This window comes from Lipotes vexillifer, unplaced genomic scaffold (genome assembly GCF_000442215.2).
Source record: "Lipotes vexillifer unplaced genomic scaffold, Lipotes_vexillifer_v1.1 scaffold942, whole genome shotgun sequence".
Classification (NCBI taxonomy): Eukaryota; Metazoa; Chordata; class Mammalia; order Artiodactyla; family Lipotidae; genus Lipotes; species Lipotes vexillifer.
This window is the reverse complement of record NW_006798282.1, coordinates 659,652-676,604: the sequence shown is the minus strand read 5'-3', so window position 1 is coordinate 676,604 and position 16,953 is coordinate 659,652. Positions and strand designations below refer to the sequence as shown.

The 16,953-nt window shown below is 45.2% G+C and overlaps 2 protein-coding genes across 2 annotated transcripts in view; both read left to right on the top strand.

Moving 5' to 3' along the window:
- LOC103091086 (serine protease 46-like) overlaps positions 1-11,620 on the top strand; it is a 27,971-nt gene extending 16,351 nt beyond the window's left edge. Inside the window, exon 5 of the mRNA XM_007470279.1 lies at positions 11,366-11,620. Within this exon, the coding sequence (XP_007470341.1) occupies positions 11,366-11,620 (255 nt within the window). The remainder of the gene's footprint in view (positions 1-11,365) is intronic.
- Positions 11,621-13,742: 2,122 nt separating this feature from the next.
- Positions 13,743-16,953, top strand: part of PRSS50 (serine protease 50) — a 5,794-nt gene continuing 2,583 nt past the window's right edge. Inside the window, 4 exon segments of the mRNA XM_007470278.1 lie at positions 13,743-13,803; positions 13,874-14,065; positions 15,401-15,563; positions 16,549-16,832. Coding sequence (XP_007470340.1) covers positions 13,743-13,803; positions 13,874-14,065; positions 15,401-15,563; positions 16,549-16,832 — 700 coding nt within the window.

The window sequence follows — 16,953 nt, the reverse complement described above, 5'->3', positions numbered from 1 at the left end:
ATATATATATATATATATATATATATATATATATATCTTTTAACTCTCTATTTTACTTATTTCCTTTCTGGTCTTTATGATTTCCTTCCTTCTGCCAACTTTGGGCTTTCTTCGTTTTTTTTTCCTAATTCTTTTAGGCGGTAGGTTAGGTTGTTTATTTGAGATTTGTCTTTTTTTCTTGAGGAAGGCCTGTATCACTATAAACTTCCCACTTAGAACTCTTTTGCTACATCAAAGTTGTGTTTTCATTTTCATTTGTCTTGAGGTATTTTCTGATTTCCTCATTGATTTTATCATTGACCCATTGGTTTTTTAGTAGCATGTTGTTTAGTCTCCACGTGTTTGTTCCTCTCCTATTTTTCTTTCTGTAGTTAATTCCTAGTTTTACATCATTGTGGTCAGAAACATGCTTGATGTAATTTCTATCCTGTTAAATTTGTTGAGGCTGGTTTTGTGACCTAGTGTGTGATCTAACCTGGAGAATATTTCATGCCCACTTGAAAAGAGTGTGTATTCTACTTTTTTTTTTTTCTTTTTTGGATGTAGTGTCCTACAGATATCAATTAAGTACAACTGGTGTTTGGTGTCACTTATGAACTCTGTTGCCTTACTGTTTTTCTTTCTGGATGATCTGTCCATTGAGGTCAGTAGGGTGTTAAAGTCTCCTGCTATTATTGTATTATTGTTAATTTCTCCGTCGTTGTCTGTTAGTATTTGCTTTATATATTTAGTTGCTCCTGTATTGAGTGTATATGTTAACAAGTGTAATATCCTCTTCTTGTATTGATCCCCTTATCATTATATAATATGCTTCTTTGTCTTTCATTATGGTCTTTGTTTTAATGTCTATTTTGTCTAATATGAGTATTGCTACCCCCACCTTCTTGTCATTTACATTTGCATGAAATATCTTTTTCTATCCCCTCACTTTCAGTCTGTGTGTGTCTTTTGCCCTGAAGTGAGTCCCTTGTAGGCAGCATAATGAAGGGTCTTGTTTTGTATTGTTTGTATCCAATCAGTCACCCTATGTCTTTTGATCGGAGGATTTAGTCCATTGACATTTAAAGTAATTATTGACAGGTATGTACTTATTGCCATTTTATTCTTTGCTTTCCAGTGTTTTTGTAGTTCTTATTTTTTCCTTTCCTCTTCTTTTTGTTTTTCCCATTGTGGTTTGATTGTTTTCTTTTATAGTATTCTTGAGGTCCTTTCTTTTTGGTTTTTGTGTATACAAAACCTACAATAGGTAGGTATTTGATTTGTGGTTACCATGGGGTTTATATATATTGACCCATAATTATATCTATTTGCTTTAAACTGAAGTCATTCAAGTTCAAATACATTCTAAAAGATCTACATTTTTTACTCCCCTCCTCCAGATTTTGTGTATTTGATGTCATGTTTTATATCTTCATGTTTATCCCTTTACTGTTTATTGTAGTTATAGTTGCTTTTAAAATATGTTTTTGTTTTTTTATTCTATGTACTGGCTTACTTAAGTTATCTTCAATCCTTCCTATATATTTGTTTTTCCTATTGGGATTTTCCCTTTCCTGCAGATTCTTTCTTCTTCTCCATTTAGAGAATATCCTTCAACATTTCTTGTAGGGTAGGTTTGGTATTGCGGAATTCTTTTAGTTTTGCTTGTCTGAGAAATTATTCCTCTCTCTTTCTGTTCTAAATTATAATCTTGTTGGGTAGACTATCCTAGGTTTCAGGTTTTTCCTTTTCATGAATTTGAGTATATCATGCCACTCCCTTCTGGTCTGCAAAGTTTTTGCGGAGAAATCAGTTGATAGCTTTATGGGGGTTCCCTTGTACATGACTCTGTTTTCCTCTTGCTGCTTTTAGGAGTCTCTCTTTATCTTTAACTTTTGACATTTTAACTATGATATGTCTTGGTGTGGGCCTGTTTGGATTCATCTTGTTTGGGACCCTCTGTTCTTTCTGTACCTTGATATCTGTTTCCTCCTTTAGGCTTAGGAAGTTTTCAGTCATAATTTCTTCAAATACATTTTCAATCCCCTTCTCTCTCCCTTCTCCTTCCAGAACCCCTACTATGCATATGTTGGCACATTTTATATTATCCCATAGATCTCATATTTTGCTTTCTTTTTTTTTTTTTTCCATTTGTCTGTCTGTCTGCTGTTCTGATTGGGTTATTTCCATTATTCTATCTTCCAGATCTCGTATGTGTTCTTCTTCTTCTTTTTTTTTTTTTTTTTTTTTTTTTGCAGTACGCGGGGGCCTCTCACTGTTGTGGCCTCTCCCATTGCAGAGCATAGGCTCCGGACGCGCAGGCTCAGCGGCCATGGCTCACTGGCCCAGCCACTCTGCAGCATGTGGGATCTTCCGGGACCGGGGCACGAACCCGCGTCCCCTGCATCGGCAGGCGGACTCTCAACCACTGCGCCACCAGGGAAGCCCCATGTGTTCTTCTTTATTATTTAGTTGGCTATTCATTGCTTCTAGAGTGCTTTTTATCTCAGAAATTGAATTATCTACTTTTGATTAGGTCTTCTTTATAGTTTCTAGTTCCTTGTTTAAAAGCATCTGTGTTTATATTGATACTCTTTCTTAATTCACTTAGCATCTTTTTTTTTTTCCTTGCAGTATGCGGGCCTCTCACTGTTGTAGCCTCTCCCGTTGCAGAGCACAGGCTCCAGACACTCAGGCTCAGCGGCCATGGCTCACGGGCCTAGCCGCTCCATGGCATGTGGGATCTTCCCAGACTGGGGCACGAACACGTGTCCCCTGCATTGGCAGGCGGACTCTCAACCACTGCGCCACCAGGGAAGCCCCACTTAGCATTCTTATTAGCAACTTTTTTTTTTTGAAATTTCCCCCTTTTCTTTTTTTTAAATTTATTTATGATTATTTTTTTTGCAGTACGCGGGCCTCTCACTGTTGTGGCCTCTCCCATTGTGGAGCACAGGCTCCGGACGCACAGGCTCAGCGGCCATGGCTCACAGGCCCAGCCGCTCCATGGCATGTGGCATCTGCCCAGACCGGGGCACGAACCCACATCCCCTGCATCGGCAGGCGGACTCTCAACCACTGCACCACCAGGGAAGCCCCTCTTTTTTAAATAAATTTATTTATTTTTGGCTGCGTTGGGTCTTCATTGCTGCACGTGGGCTTTCTCTAGTTGCGGTGAGCAGGGGCTACTCTTCGTTGCGGTGCGCAGGATTCTTATTGTGGTGGCTTCTTTTGTTGCTGAGCACAGGCTCTAGGCATGCAGGCTTCAGTAGTTATGGCACGTGGGTATTAGCAACTTTTTGAAGTCAGCGTCTGGTAGACTGATCATCTGTTTCATTATTTGGTTTTTCAAGGGTTTTCTTTTGCTCTTTCAGCTGGGAGTAGTTCCTCTTTCTTTTCATTTTACTTAACTTTCTGTGTTTCCATGAATTTAGGTGAAACAGTTATCTATTGTGGTCTTCAAGTGGTGTTTTTATGTGGGAGTGTCCCTACATAGACTGTGTGTGCCCAGTGTCTTTGGTGTGAGGGCCGGATTTGATGCAGATGCCAGCCACGTCTTTCCTTATGGTGTGCTGGCCACTATCACCTTGATAGAGGGTGTGACTGGTGATGGAGGAGCTAGAGCCTGCACAGGGTGTGAGGTGGGACTTCCTCTCTGCTCCCTGGCTGTGGCCACCCTGTCAGGGGTGGAGTCTGCTCCCACATTGCTAGAGCAGAAACTCTGAGGTCGGGCTTGAGCCAGCTCTGTTCCCTTTAAGTGTGTGTTTTTCCTTCTCCCCACACTGGGGCTTTTGCCCCAAAGGAGGGGAGTGCTGAAGTAAATGGGGCTGAATTGGAATATGGTTGATTTATAATGTTGTGTTGGTTTCAGGTGTACAGCAAAGTGAATAAGTTATCTATATCTATATATCTGTATCTATATCTCCACTCTTTTTTAGATTCTTTTCCCATATAGGCCATTACAGAATATTGAGTAGGGTTCTCTGTGCTATACAATAGGTCCTAATTAGTTATCTATTGAGAAGTTTGACTTTAAATCAAGTCTAGCTTTGTGATTATTGTGTGGCTATGGATATTCTGATTTCTGGACTGAGATGTTTATGTGACAGCCTAATCATACTGATTATGATTACATTAATCACAGTGAGCAAAATGTTCTGACTCCACCCAGTTTTTACCCAGGATCAGGGAAAGAACTCACCCCTTAAATACATTTTAAAGGGACAAAGGGGATTCCAATGAAGATGCCTGTTGGGTTCAATGTACCATTTACACTTTTCCCTGTCCTTTGCCCATGTTTTTCTGTTAAACTACTTTTCTTTTTATTGATTTGTAAAAACTGTAGATATTATATGCTGTGGTAATTGGTAAAGGAACATCATGTCTTTTTCAACTTAATTTTAAGTGGTTCTAAGTATAAGTGTATACATACACACATACTTATGGAGAGAGAGAGAAGATAAAACAAATATGGTTAAACATTAAATTAGTGAGTCTGAGTAAAAATATTATACTTGTATCTTTTCTGTAAGTCTTAAATTATTTCAAAATAAAAAGTTAAAAAAAAAACTTTAGGAACTGGAAGTTTTAACCCTTTGTGAAATGCTTTACAGTATTTTACGCTACTTGTCCATGATTTACCTTTTTTTGGTGTGGATTTCTTCTTATAGTTAATTATTTAAATTTTCATACATTCATATTTATTGTTATTTCCCTTAATGATTGTAGTTTTTGTGCTGTGCTTAGAAATATCTTTCCTACCCTAAGATTATAAAATTCTTTACTCATGTTCTTAATTCTTTTCTTTAAATATTTTAATTTTGATTCATCTAGAAGGGTGAGAGAGGAAACCAGTTTTATTTTTCTCCAAATGTAGCCAGTTATGTCAATAATTTTTATTGAATACTTTTTTTTGGCAGTGAATTAGAAATGCCCTCTTTATTATATTATATATTCCCATCTTATTTTTGTGTATTTCTGTCCTTTGCAGTCTCATTCGTGTGCCACCACTCTTTTAAAATTATTGTAGCTTTATAATTCCTTTTTGTATGTGGTAAGGTAAGTCCTCCTTCATTATTCTTCTTTTAAAGAATTTACCTTGCTCTTCTCCCATGTTCATTCTAAGTGAACAATCTTTGTCTCGAGGTATTTTCTGATTTTTTCTTTGATTTTATTGTTGACCCACTGGTATTTCTTTTATTAATTAATTAATTTTTTACTGCATTGGGTCTTTGTTGCTGTGCGTGGGCTTTCTCTAGCTGCGGCAGGCGGGGGCTACTCGTCATTGCAGTGTGTGGGGTTCTCATTGCAGTGGCTTCTCTTGTTGCGGAGCACGGGCTCTAGGCACGTGGGCTTCAGTAGTTGTGGCGCACGGGCTTTGCTGCTCCGTGGCATGTGGGATCTTCCCCAGCCAGGGCTGGAACCCGTGTCCCCTACGTTGGCAGGCAGATTCTTAACCACTCTGCCACCAGGAAAGCCCGACCCATTGGTTTTTTAGTAGCATGTTGTTTAGTCTCCAAGTGTTTGAGTTTTTTTCCCATTTTCTTTTGAACAATCTCAGTATAATACTAAAAGGAAAATCATGTGGTGATTTTGGGAAAATAGACTCTATTTTGCTCTATTTTATTTGTGTCCCTAGAGCAGGAGTTTATATAGCTTTCTCCATATAATTACTGCATGCTGCTTCTTAACTTTATTCCTAGATATTTTATATTACATCTCTATTGTAATATAAAATGTTTTTTTCAGTGTATTTTCCATTTGTATTATATATTGATTTTTTGTGTATTTACTTTGTAATAAGCAAAATTCCTAGATATAGTGGATATAATGGATACTCTTTAATTTTGAGACATACCATCTGCAAACAATGGTAAATTTGTCTCCTACTTTTCAATATGTATGCCTGTTACTTCTTTTTCTTGTTTATTGCAATGTCAAGAATCATATTCCAGAACAATTGCTCTGTCTTCCAGGAGACACTGTGTTATCTTGTTTTAGGTATGTCTCTTAATAAACAGTATAATGCTCAGTGCTATATTTTTCAACACATTTGGGAGGCTTTCCTTTAATTCATTTACCGAGAAGAATGTTTCTTTTTATCCCCATACTTTATGTATTGGTTTGATTTTTTTTTTCCACTCCACTTTTCCCCTGTAGTGGTTTAAAAGTTGTCATATCTCAACATCATTCTACTACAGATATTTTCCACACACGTATTTAAACTTGACTTAACACCTAGAGTTAATCAATGTCTACTGCTTCCTCCTTAGCAGGACAAGAGCCTTCCTTTTCACTTGCCTCATTTCCGTCCCCCAGACTCATCTTGTTGAAAACATCTGGGAGTTCAGCTCACTGAACCCTTCTATTATGTCCAAGAGTTTTTAGTTGACTCTCTTAGGCTTTCCAGGTCTATGCCCATATGAGCTACAATTAGTGATGATTTTGCCTCTTTCGTTTTCATGATTTTTACTTTTTTCATTATTTTGGGTACTGCTCCCCAAAAGCAACCTGGAATTGTAGCTCTACTTTTTCTTGTTGCTTACCTTCCTGGAAGTCCTTCCCACACTTCATCATGAAGCATGTTGCTAACGTGGCATATCATCTGTCAAGGAAAGAGCCATTCCTTTGTTTCACTGTGGTATTTTATTTCAGGAATGAATGCTATGCTTCGTAAAATGTGTTTTCTGCAGCTATCACGATGACTCTACACTCTAACTCAGCTAGAGTGAGTTAGAGATATGGTTGACTGGACTCCATATCTAGAGTGCTGAGTCGGTTCCATGAACAGATTTTTCATGTCCATTTACCCTGCCTGCCAGGATTAGCCCTCCCTGGTCATGGTGTGCTTTGGTTTCATTCATCTGTTGGATTCAGATTTATAATATCGTTTTTTAGAATACATTTAATTTATTTGTTCATCCAACAAGACACCCCGTGCTGGGTTCTGGGCCAGGCACAGGATAGTGTTGGTGCATGGCCCAGGAAAGGTACTGGCCCTGGAACAGCAGTCCTATGAGACACCATCCACGCAGACTTTGCGTTTTGTTTTGTCTTCCTCCAGTGAGGCTGGGCTCCACTGAAGGTGTGTTGAGGAAGGCACCCCCTTTGTCAAGTTATAGAATCACAAATATGCTTCACTTGAAAGCACAGTCTATGTTCTGGAACATTTGAAATAACATAAATTATCTGCTCCTTGAATGCTGGATAGAAGTTGCTTGCGAAACCACATAGGCCTATTTTCCTTTGAAGGGGTAGTTCTTGAGCAATACTTTAAGTTGTTTTGTCCATGATTATTGGATTTTCTTAGAAATTATTCATTTCATCCAGATTTTAGATCCATAATGAGAAAGTTATAAATAGTCTTCAGATACTAGAAAGTGTATTTTCCTTGGGTCTGATTCTAGTCTCTTTTCTACGTATACCACAAAGTAGTTGAATTCTCCTTCTCTTTGAGTTTTTCTTGGTAGGACTTACAAGATATTTATTTTGTTGTTGTTTTTTAAGTACAATTTATTGATTTTATTCCTCAAGTCTATGATTTTTTTGCTTTCTAATGCATGACATCTGCTTTTTGTCTTTATTAATTCCTTTTCAAGTGTCTTCAGCTGAATGTGCAGTGATAAATAATTGATGATGATAATAAATAATTTATTTTCATTCTCTCTTGTTTGGTATTAAAGTATTTAGACTAAGACTCTTCTGTGTGAAATTCAGGCCCATATCCCATGGGCTTTGCAATGTATGGCCTTCTTATCTTTCTACACTCTAACTGTAGATTTTAATTCTGTTTTTACTTTAACATTTTTGAAAGTTAATTTTTTTTTCTTTGATGGGGGTGGTTCACATTTTGTTACTGGATTCTGGCTTAATTTCACTGTGGTAAGAGAATGTCCACATACAAGATCTTTCTCTCTCTCTTCTATTTTCTCTCTCTCTCCCTCTGAGTTCTCTTTTTCTCTGGATTGCCAGAGTCCAGTCAACCATATCTCTATCGCTAGCTTGATTATCACTGGCTTGATTTTCCCCTTCATCTTCCATTTTCTCTCTCCACAAAAGGCCCCTACTGAAATCTGTTTAATACATGTCTTTAAAGAAGTCTGTATATTTGAAAAATGCGTAGTGTTGCTATATGTATATTTTACTTTGCATAAATGATGTTGTGCTACAGCCCCTCCTGTATTTGTTTGTTGAGGAATCTCAATTTGTTCGAGAATCCACATTAAATAGATTTATTCTTTCCAGTCATTGCCCTCATATGCCCTGTGTCAAATCTTCCTCCCTTCTCCAAACATCATTTTGGGCAGAGCCCATAATTTTCTGTTACTTTCAGTTATTAAATACCTTGTCCCATTATAAGTCTCAATTTAAAAATCAATTTGATTGGAACTTCCCTGGTGGCACAGTGGTTAAGAATCCGCCTGCCAATGCAGGGGACACGGGTTCGAGCCCTGCTCCAGGAAGATCCCACATGCCGCGGAGCAACTAAGTCCGTGCGCCACAACCACTGAGCCTGCACTCTACAGTATGCGAGTCAAAACTACTGAGCCCGGGCTTCCCTGGTGGCGCAGTGCTTGAGAGTCCGCCTGCCGTGATGTGTGCTATTCACTCCCTTATCATCTTTTCGAGTGCAAAATGTATTCCAGGCTCCCCAATACAGATTCTAACCAACCTTCCATGAGTACAGCCAAAGATATGGCTACACATAGTGAAAAAACAAAACAAAAAAAAAAAAAAAAAAAAAAAAACTACTGAGCCCGCGTGCCACAACTACTGAAGCCCGCGTGCCTAGAGCTGGTGCTCTGCAACAAGAGAAGCCACCTCAATAAGAAGCCCAGGCACCACAACGAAGTGTGGCCCCCTCTCGCGGCAACTAGAGAAAGCCTACGTGCAGCAATGAAGACCCAATGCAACCAAAAAATAAATAAATAAATAAAAGTCAATTTGATTTAAACTTTGCCAAGCCCTACTCCATCTCCCTCCTCTGGAGCGTGGGGGTCTAGACACTGGGAGCTGACAACTGGGTCAGCCTAGACATGGAAACCTTCAAGTCTCCCTCAACTCACTTTCTCTGCTTGTTAATTTTCAGGGTTTCCTTAGATAGGCTAAAATTGACCTCTAGTTGGTTTTAGACAGAGAAAATGCCCTATCTTAATTCATCATCTATCTTCAATGAGATTTGGTGTCTTTCATTGAACAGATGGTCTTAACTTTGATGTAATTAAGCCTAACACATTTGCCCTCTTCAGGTTTGTGGGGTTTTATCTTATTTTAAAACATGTGCTTCATCCCAAGTCATAAAGTCATGGCCCTACATTTTTAATTAGCTTTATCTTTCTCACTTTTCACATTTAGAGTTTTGTTTCCTCTGGAGTTTTGTTATGGCAGGGTCCAACTTCATTTTTCTCCATCAGTTTCTCCACCATCTACAGCAGAGACCTCCTTTCTCACAGTCATGACACTTTCTGGAGCATGTGCCAAGTTTCCTCCACCTGCAGGCATCTGGCTGGCTCTCCATTGCCCCATTGGTCTATTTTTCAGTTTCTATGCTAGTACTGTGGTTTCTATAATTATAGCTTTGAAATATATCTAACTCTGTTTAGATATTTCTCCAGTCCCCAGCCCCTCCAATTTGCTCTTTTTTTCTCAAACCTGTCATAGAATTCATGGACTATTATCCTTCAATATCAATTCTAGAATCAGATTGTCAAGGTCCTGAAAAAATCCTGCTGACATTTTATTTGGAATCGCTTGAACTTTAGAGGTCAACATAAGGAGAACTGACATTGTTATAATTTTTGACTCTTTCACTCTCTGTTGAATACAGATAAAAGAATATTTATAAAATGTGTATGGAGAATAAAGAATAACACAACCAACACCCATACCCTCAGCACCAAGCCTATAAAATAGTGCATTACCAGAAACTTTGAGGCTTCCACGTGATGATTACTGAATCTCAAACCATGAAGGCTCTGATGCTGCTTTGGTTTTTTTCTGCTGGCTGGCATTTGCTCTTGGTGCCTCAGCTTCCCTGTGTGCAGGGTGATGTTTTAAGAGGACATGTTCTTTGGAGTGCTCTTTTGTGGGAGTTCGCTGAAGCATGGCTTGAAAGTGGGTTCCTTTGGTCAGAATCTATATTTGCTTCTGCCAGATACCTGGACATAAAACCAACCCAGGACCTCTTTAAATGACGTTCTTGGCTCAAGTTTTTTTAACCACCCAGACAGTGTGAATTCAAGTTGCAAGTTCACATGAGGGCAGGTGTTCCTAGTTTATCGTCGCTCGGAAGGTGTGGTCCTTTCTGGGAGGTACAGTTTTTTGCAGGAGGTTTCCTCTTAGGCTCTCCTCCTTGGGCAGGCCCCGGGTTTTGCCTTTTGTCTTCTGCACCCACGAATGAGGCTGTGAAAACCAAAGCTCATTTTCACTGGGTTTGGCCTATGGCTTTGGGGCAAAAGTCATCTTCTGGGCTTTGCTGATGGCTCTGTGTTTCAGCCCTCCCTTGGGTTTTGCACTCTGAGGCGTCTTTATTTTCTTGCCAGCTCACCCATGCATTTAAAATCTCACAGGTTTAGTTATCTTCAACAAGGTGGGAAAGGGGATCTAGTCTTCCATACTGTAGGAAGCCAAATGTTGAGAACTGACTTTTTTACATTGTTTTAAGTTGCTTCATCTAAGAACAACGGTATATCTGTACATTAATGTAGGTCTTCTTTTGTGTTCTTAAGTATAGTTTTATTATTTTTTCCTTACATGTCTTATGAACTCTTCATTAGATTATGTCTTATAAATCTTGGTTTACACTACATTAAAAAATATACATATATGTGGGGGAGGGCGGGAGGGAGAGCATGAGCTGTTTTTCAGATTTATAAAACTTTTCAACAATACAGAAGAATGTAAGAAAGTTTTAAGAAAATCATAAACCCACCATCAGCAGAAATAACAGCTACTACTTTTTGATGTATGCTGTTGTAAACATTATTCTTATACATGCACCTGCTTTGCACAAAGAGAGAGGGGGCAGGTTTGCATTTCAAATGGCTCATTCTGTAAGCAGGATTGTAGGAAAGAAGAAAGTCAAGGGCAACACCTTGGAGGCCCACCATGATTTAAAGAGAAGGCAGAGGAGGGCACCGGTAGTTATGGTCAGAGAGTTAGCAGGGGAATGCAGAGAGAGCCCACTGTGATCCTGAGCTTGGGCCCCAGTGCAGTGCTTCCATGTCACAGACCAGGTTCATAGCCATGCGTCGATATCAGGGACAGCACGGGCCTAACACAGCTCGTGCTAAGGATATGGCCCGGGAAGGTGCAAGTTTATTTGTCCAGAACTTGCAGGGAGGCCTTCCTGCTGCCTCCTTTATGCCTCCCTTCCTCCCCTCCACAGGGTAACTCTGGCAGTTCCCTTGTCTGCCAAGTGAACCACACCTGGGTTCAGATGGGGGTGTTGAACTGGAGCTTTAGCTGCAGCCGGCACCGCTTCCCGGGCATCTACACCAGCACCTCCCACTTCACCGACTGGATCAAGAAACAGATCAGTGATGTGAGGTTCATCAGTAGGGCCGGGCCAGGCTTCCTGAGCCTGGTCTTCCTCGCTGGCTACATTCTGCTGGTTTCCTTGGGCTCCCCGTGGCTCCTGTGAGTGATGTTTCCAGGCGGTCCCTCCCGGAGGCCACTTCTTCCTCCCCTCTGTCTGTCCTCAGGAGAAGTGGAGGCTGGAGGAGCACAGGACGTCAGGGCAGAGTACTCTGGGGGAGGGTCCCAGAGCCACTGTTTTTGCAGTTGTTCAATGAAGATGCTCTTGAACTTTGTGTCACTGAAATCATCATCTTTCTTCTTGATTATGGCCAGACCCTTCAAAGCCTCCCCTCCCCCAAGAGGCCTGGCTGTCCTCTCAGGGGGAGCCTCCCTGATAGTCCTCCTTGTACTTGTGCTCATCATGTTCCCCTCTCTGGGCTACAGTTTCCTCTTCTGCCAAATATGGAGCTGGACTTTGTGATCTCACTCCCTGCTTAGTCATCCCAGCACTCCAGCAATCCCCAGGTCCCCATGACTCTCTCCTGGGTCTCTAACCCAACAGTTTTCCCTCAGGCCTTACTGTGAGGGTTGGCCTCTTCCCAAGAAACTCACAATGACCAGACCTGCACTTGTGGACCTGGTTCCAGAACATGTGGGCCTCTCCCAAGCCCTCATATCACCCTAGGAGTCTACAGAACCTGACTGGTTCCTCCTCTCTCCCTGGCAGGGATGGGTGATGATGGGGGACAGGGAGGGGCAAGGCAGAGTGCCTGCTTAGGTGACTGTGTGAGGTGACTGCACCCTGAGCTCCTGAACTGCCTTAGTCACCTCCATCATACTCTGAAGAGGAAGGACAGGCGCAAGCTAGCCAGACTGAGAGGGCAGCGCTCTGCCACCCTTGTGGAAGGTAGCATGGGCGCCCCCTCAGACCTGGTAGGCCTCAGGTTCACAGTGGCCAGCTACCCTTGCCCTTGGGGTCCAGAGTGTAGTAGGTGTGGTTTGCAGGAGACTGGAGTCCTGAATGGCCAGCCCTATTGTCTCTCCCAAGACAGCAGGACCTGGCAAATGTTAGATTGTCCTGGCTTGATTTAACTTTCACCTTATCTTTTATTAGGCTAGAATTTTCCAACAGCTTTGAACCAAAGCTTCTCATAGGATTTCCGCAGACTACTTTTTAATTGTATTATCCATCTGTGTCACTGAGCCATCAAAATGTTCCCCAAATTCCAACATACCAAGTGGCCTTCTGCTCCAGAAGGGCCCAATGGTTACTATCCCTCTTTCTCTGTTTATGGAAACCTCACCTGTGTCATCTTTCTAAGCAGATGGATCTGTAAGGGAAGGGCATTTGCTGAATGGCGACAGTGCTTAAAATTATGCACTCTTGGGCTTCCCTGGTGGCGCAGTGGTTGGGAGTCCGCCTGCCGATGCTGGGGACGGGGGTTCGTCGCCTGCCTTGGTCTGGGAAGATCCCACATGCCGCGGAGCGGCTGGGCCCGTGGGCCATGGCCGCTGGGCCTGAGCGTCCGGAGCCTGTGGTCCGCGGAGGGAGAGGCCACAACGGTGAGAGGCCCGCGTACCGCAAAAAAAAAAATAAATAAATAAAAAAAATTATGCACTCTTGAAAAATTATTATTGAAAACATTTTAATCTGCTTAATTTCAGTGCCCTGGGGCAAGGCCCCACCGTAATTACCAGGCTGGAGGGCAGGTGGGACCGCGTGGAAATCCCGGATGCCAGCCCCAGGGGTTGGGCCTTCATCTCACCGGGTAGAGATTGGAAGTGGGCTGCCGGAGGAGGAGGTGCAAGAACCTGCCGAGGTGAGGTTAAGGGACTCCAGGAAACTGCTGGGCCAGGCCGACTGGGAGACACAGACACGGGGTCCCAGGAAGGCAGAGGCGTGGCCAGAAGCCAGGCAGTCCTGAGCACCAGCAAGCCAGACAGAGGGTGGCTGGGACACCAGGAGCACCATCGCGTGGGGGGCGGGGGGGCCACTGGGGGGCGCCGCGCGGACGGGGTCGGGAGCGCCCGCGCCCGCGACCACCACACAAAAGAAGCTGCCGCTGGCTGCCAGTGGGGGGCGCCGTCGTGGGGCGAGCCCCGGGAGCGGCGTCGCAAGAGGAGCGCCGAGGCTTATTCGCTGCTTCTCGGGGATGGGTCTCTGGTGTGGGGCGCTGGCTAGCAGGCACAGTCCCCCGCAGCCCCCGAACGTCCGCCCTTGCCCACGCCGGGCTCCTGCTGATGCTATGCTGTTACCGCTGCTGCTGCTGCTGCTGCTGCTGCTGCTGCTGCTGCTGCGGCCCGCGGGTGAGCCCCGCCCCCGCCCCTCCTCCCACAGGCCTGGCCTCCACCTCTGATCCTCTGCGTCCTTCCACAGGTTGCTTGGGCGCTGACGAAGTGCCGGGGGCACTGTCCACGGATGCCCCCGCCGACCTTGACGCCCCCTGTGCCCCCAGTGCCACCTGTCCCTCAGGCGGACGTCGCTTCACCCGGCAGGCTGCCACTAGCGAGCCGCCCAGGACCCTGCAGTACTCTGCTTCTAAAACTGACGAGGATGAGTTCCTTCCCCGTGAGTACTGTGGCCTCCACGCGGGAGGAGGGTGCCCAAGCAGCCTTGAGGACCTTAAGGGACAGCAGAAGAAGGGGCACGGAGAGTGAGAGGGGACCTTCCTTTTACCAGTGCTTACTGAGCACCTATTGTGGGCCAGGCCTCCCATGCTGTTGAGGTAGGAGGCAAGGAAGGTGGGGGGAGCCTGGGATGTGCTCATGTCCTGCCTCCCTGAATGGTCTATGGGGACAGCGCCTCTCCATCCGGCCCAGTCCCTGATCCAGGCTCCCAGCCAAGGCCTTTGGGGGTCTCCAGCATGGCTTTCAGGGAGCCTTCCCTTGTGTGTCTTGGGGCACACCCACAAGACATTCTCTCCATCAGTGGCTTCCAAGCATGTTGAAGTAAGACCCACATAAGAAATACTTCTCATCCTGGAACTGAGTGCACAGAATTTAACTGTCACAGAAAGTCACACACAGGTCTCAGCTGCACCCTGCTGTGCATGCTGCTATTCCCTCTCCTGCGTTAGCCTTTACAGCCGCTGGTGACAGCCCACTTACATTGATCTCATGATCCTCTAGTCCATTTGGAACATGTAGGAGCGGAACTGCTGTGGTGTTGGATATGTGCATCTTCAGTTTAAAGAACTTTTTCTCTAAAAACTTTTCCAAAGTGGCTGCACCCATTGACCCTCCCTCCAGCAGTGAGTGAGCAGTCTGGGGCCGTGCTCCTCACCAACACTTGTTATCAGGGACATTTAGTTTTGCCTGGCAGGTGATGGTGAGCAGAACCTCACTGTGATTTAAGTCCACACTTCCCTGAGGACTAATGGGACTGAAAAGCTTCTGCGTTTGTTTGCTACTGGGATTTCGTCCTCAGATGTGTGTTCATGCACACTACCCATTTTTCTCTTAGGTCACCTGCCTTTCTCTCACTGAATCACAGGAGAAGGATCCTAGAGGAGGGGGAGGGGTCTTCCTTGGCTGAAGTAAGGGAACCAGATGGAAACACAGATGGGTTTGTGAAGGGCCTGGCCAGAGCTGATGTCTGCTTGACCAGGACAAAGGAGCTAGTGGCGCACCAGGCTGGTTAGCTCGGAACGCCCCGGGGCCTAAGCTGCGGGGCCAGAGAGAGGGATACCTGGGGAGTGCTGAGGCCCTTCCGAGGCTGGAGACCCCAGTCCTCATGTGAACAACATCGTTATGTGATGACCAATGAAGAAGGAGCATCATTGGATGGGAGCAGGCCAGCTGGAGAGGTGGGCGATCAGGCTGAGGGGAGGAGGAGGGAGAGGTGCTGGGGGATGTGACTGGAAGGGCCCATTGGTTATCAAGCTCCTTTCGTTTTCCTCCTTAGCCTGTGGCTTCTCCTATGAGCGGGATACCACCCTCAGGGATCCGGAGGCCATGGCTCAGCGGTGGCCATGGATGGTCAGTGTGCGGGCCAATAGCACACATATCTGTGCAGGCACCCTCATTGCCTCTGAGTGGGTGCTGACCGTGGCCCACTGCATGATCCAGTGAGTCGGGGCCTAGATGGATGGGTGGAAAGTCATTGGAGCCACCAGGGCCCCAGTCATCTTGCCAGCTGGCCCATCAGTGGCAGACGCCATAGTCCTAGCCCCACCTCACCCTAGCTCTGAGCAGGTGGGGGATGAGTCCTGCAGATTCCTTCCTGGGAGCTGGGGGTTTCCTCCCCTCACCTGGCCCCCTCCAGTCCTGTGCAGTCATTCCATAGATAGGAAACGGAGGCTTGCAGCCACTGTCTAGGCCTCCTTCCTCCTATCCACAGAAAGAATGTCCTAATTCTTCTGCTCCACACACTTTGTTTCACTTACTCATTCCTTCCTTCATTCAGCCAACAGCCTTGGCACTCTTTGAAGCCAGGCCTGGCCTGGGCACTGGGGGCAGAAAAGGGCTGCACCACTCCTCTCAGGTTGCTGGGGAAGACAGACAAGAAGATGGATGCTCACATGGGAGTCTGGTCAGTGTGGGGATGAGAGAGTGGGCATGCCCATGTTCTGGGGCCAGGGAGCGGCCTGAGGGTCACATCTGGCCATGAGGGCTGACCAGTGGAGAAGCGAGCTCCAAGCCTAAGGGACACGCTGAGAAAGTAGGCTGGAGGGCAAGGCAGGGCTGATTGCACAAGGTCTCTGTCACTTCCAGGGCCCAGCATGGGATGCTGGACAGAGTCCAGAGTTTGGAACCAGAGAAAACTTGGTCCACGTCCCAGCTCCACACTTCTTAGCTGTGTAGCCTTGAGTCAGTCACTTGAGCCCCATTTTCCCTCTCCATAAAATGAAGGGTTGTTGTGAGGACTGGACCACACAGTGTGTGTGCAGGGCCCCATTCACATCTGTCGTGAGGAGTGGGCTCTGGGGCTTGAAGCAGGTGGGTGGCCTACCTGGATTTGCTCAGGGTGCAACAGTGTGGTGGAGGGTAGGGGGTGCAGGCTGGGGTGGGGTTCTTGGAGCTGATGGAGGACTCTCCTCGCTGTTCCCCTAGGAGTGATGTTACCTATTCAGTGTGGGTGGGGAGTCCATGGGTTGACCAGATATCCAAGTCTACTGTCGACGTCCTGGCGCAGCATGTCATCGTGAACAGCCATTATCGGTCCCATCGGTACTGGTCCGGGGTCGGCTGGGCCAATGACATTGCCCTCCTTAAGCTTGAGCGGCCACTCAAGTACAACAAGGATGTCTGGCCCATCTGCCTGCCTGGCTTGGACTATGTGCTAAAGGACCACGCCCTCTGCACTGTAACAGGCTGGGGACTCCCCAGGGTTGATGGTAAGTCGGAGCCTCCCCACAGCAGGGTGGGTGGTGTGGGAGAGGACCTGGGTGCAGGCCAGGGTCTACCATGGGCAGATATTTCTGAGACACCTCCCCCAGGGACCCCATCCCCACCCCC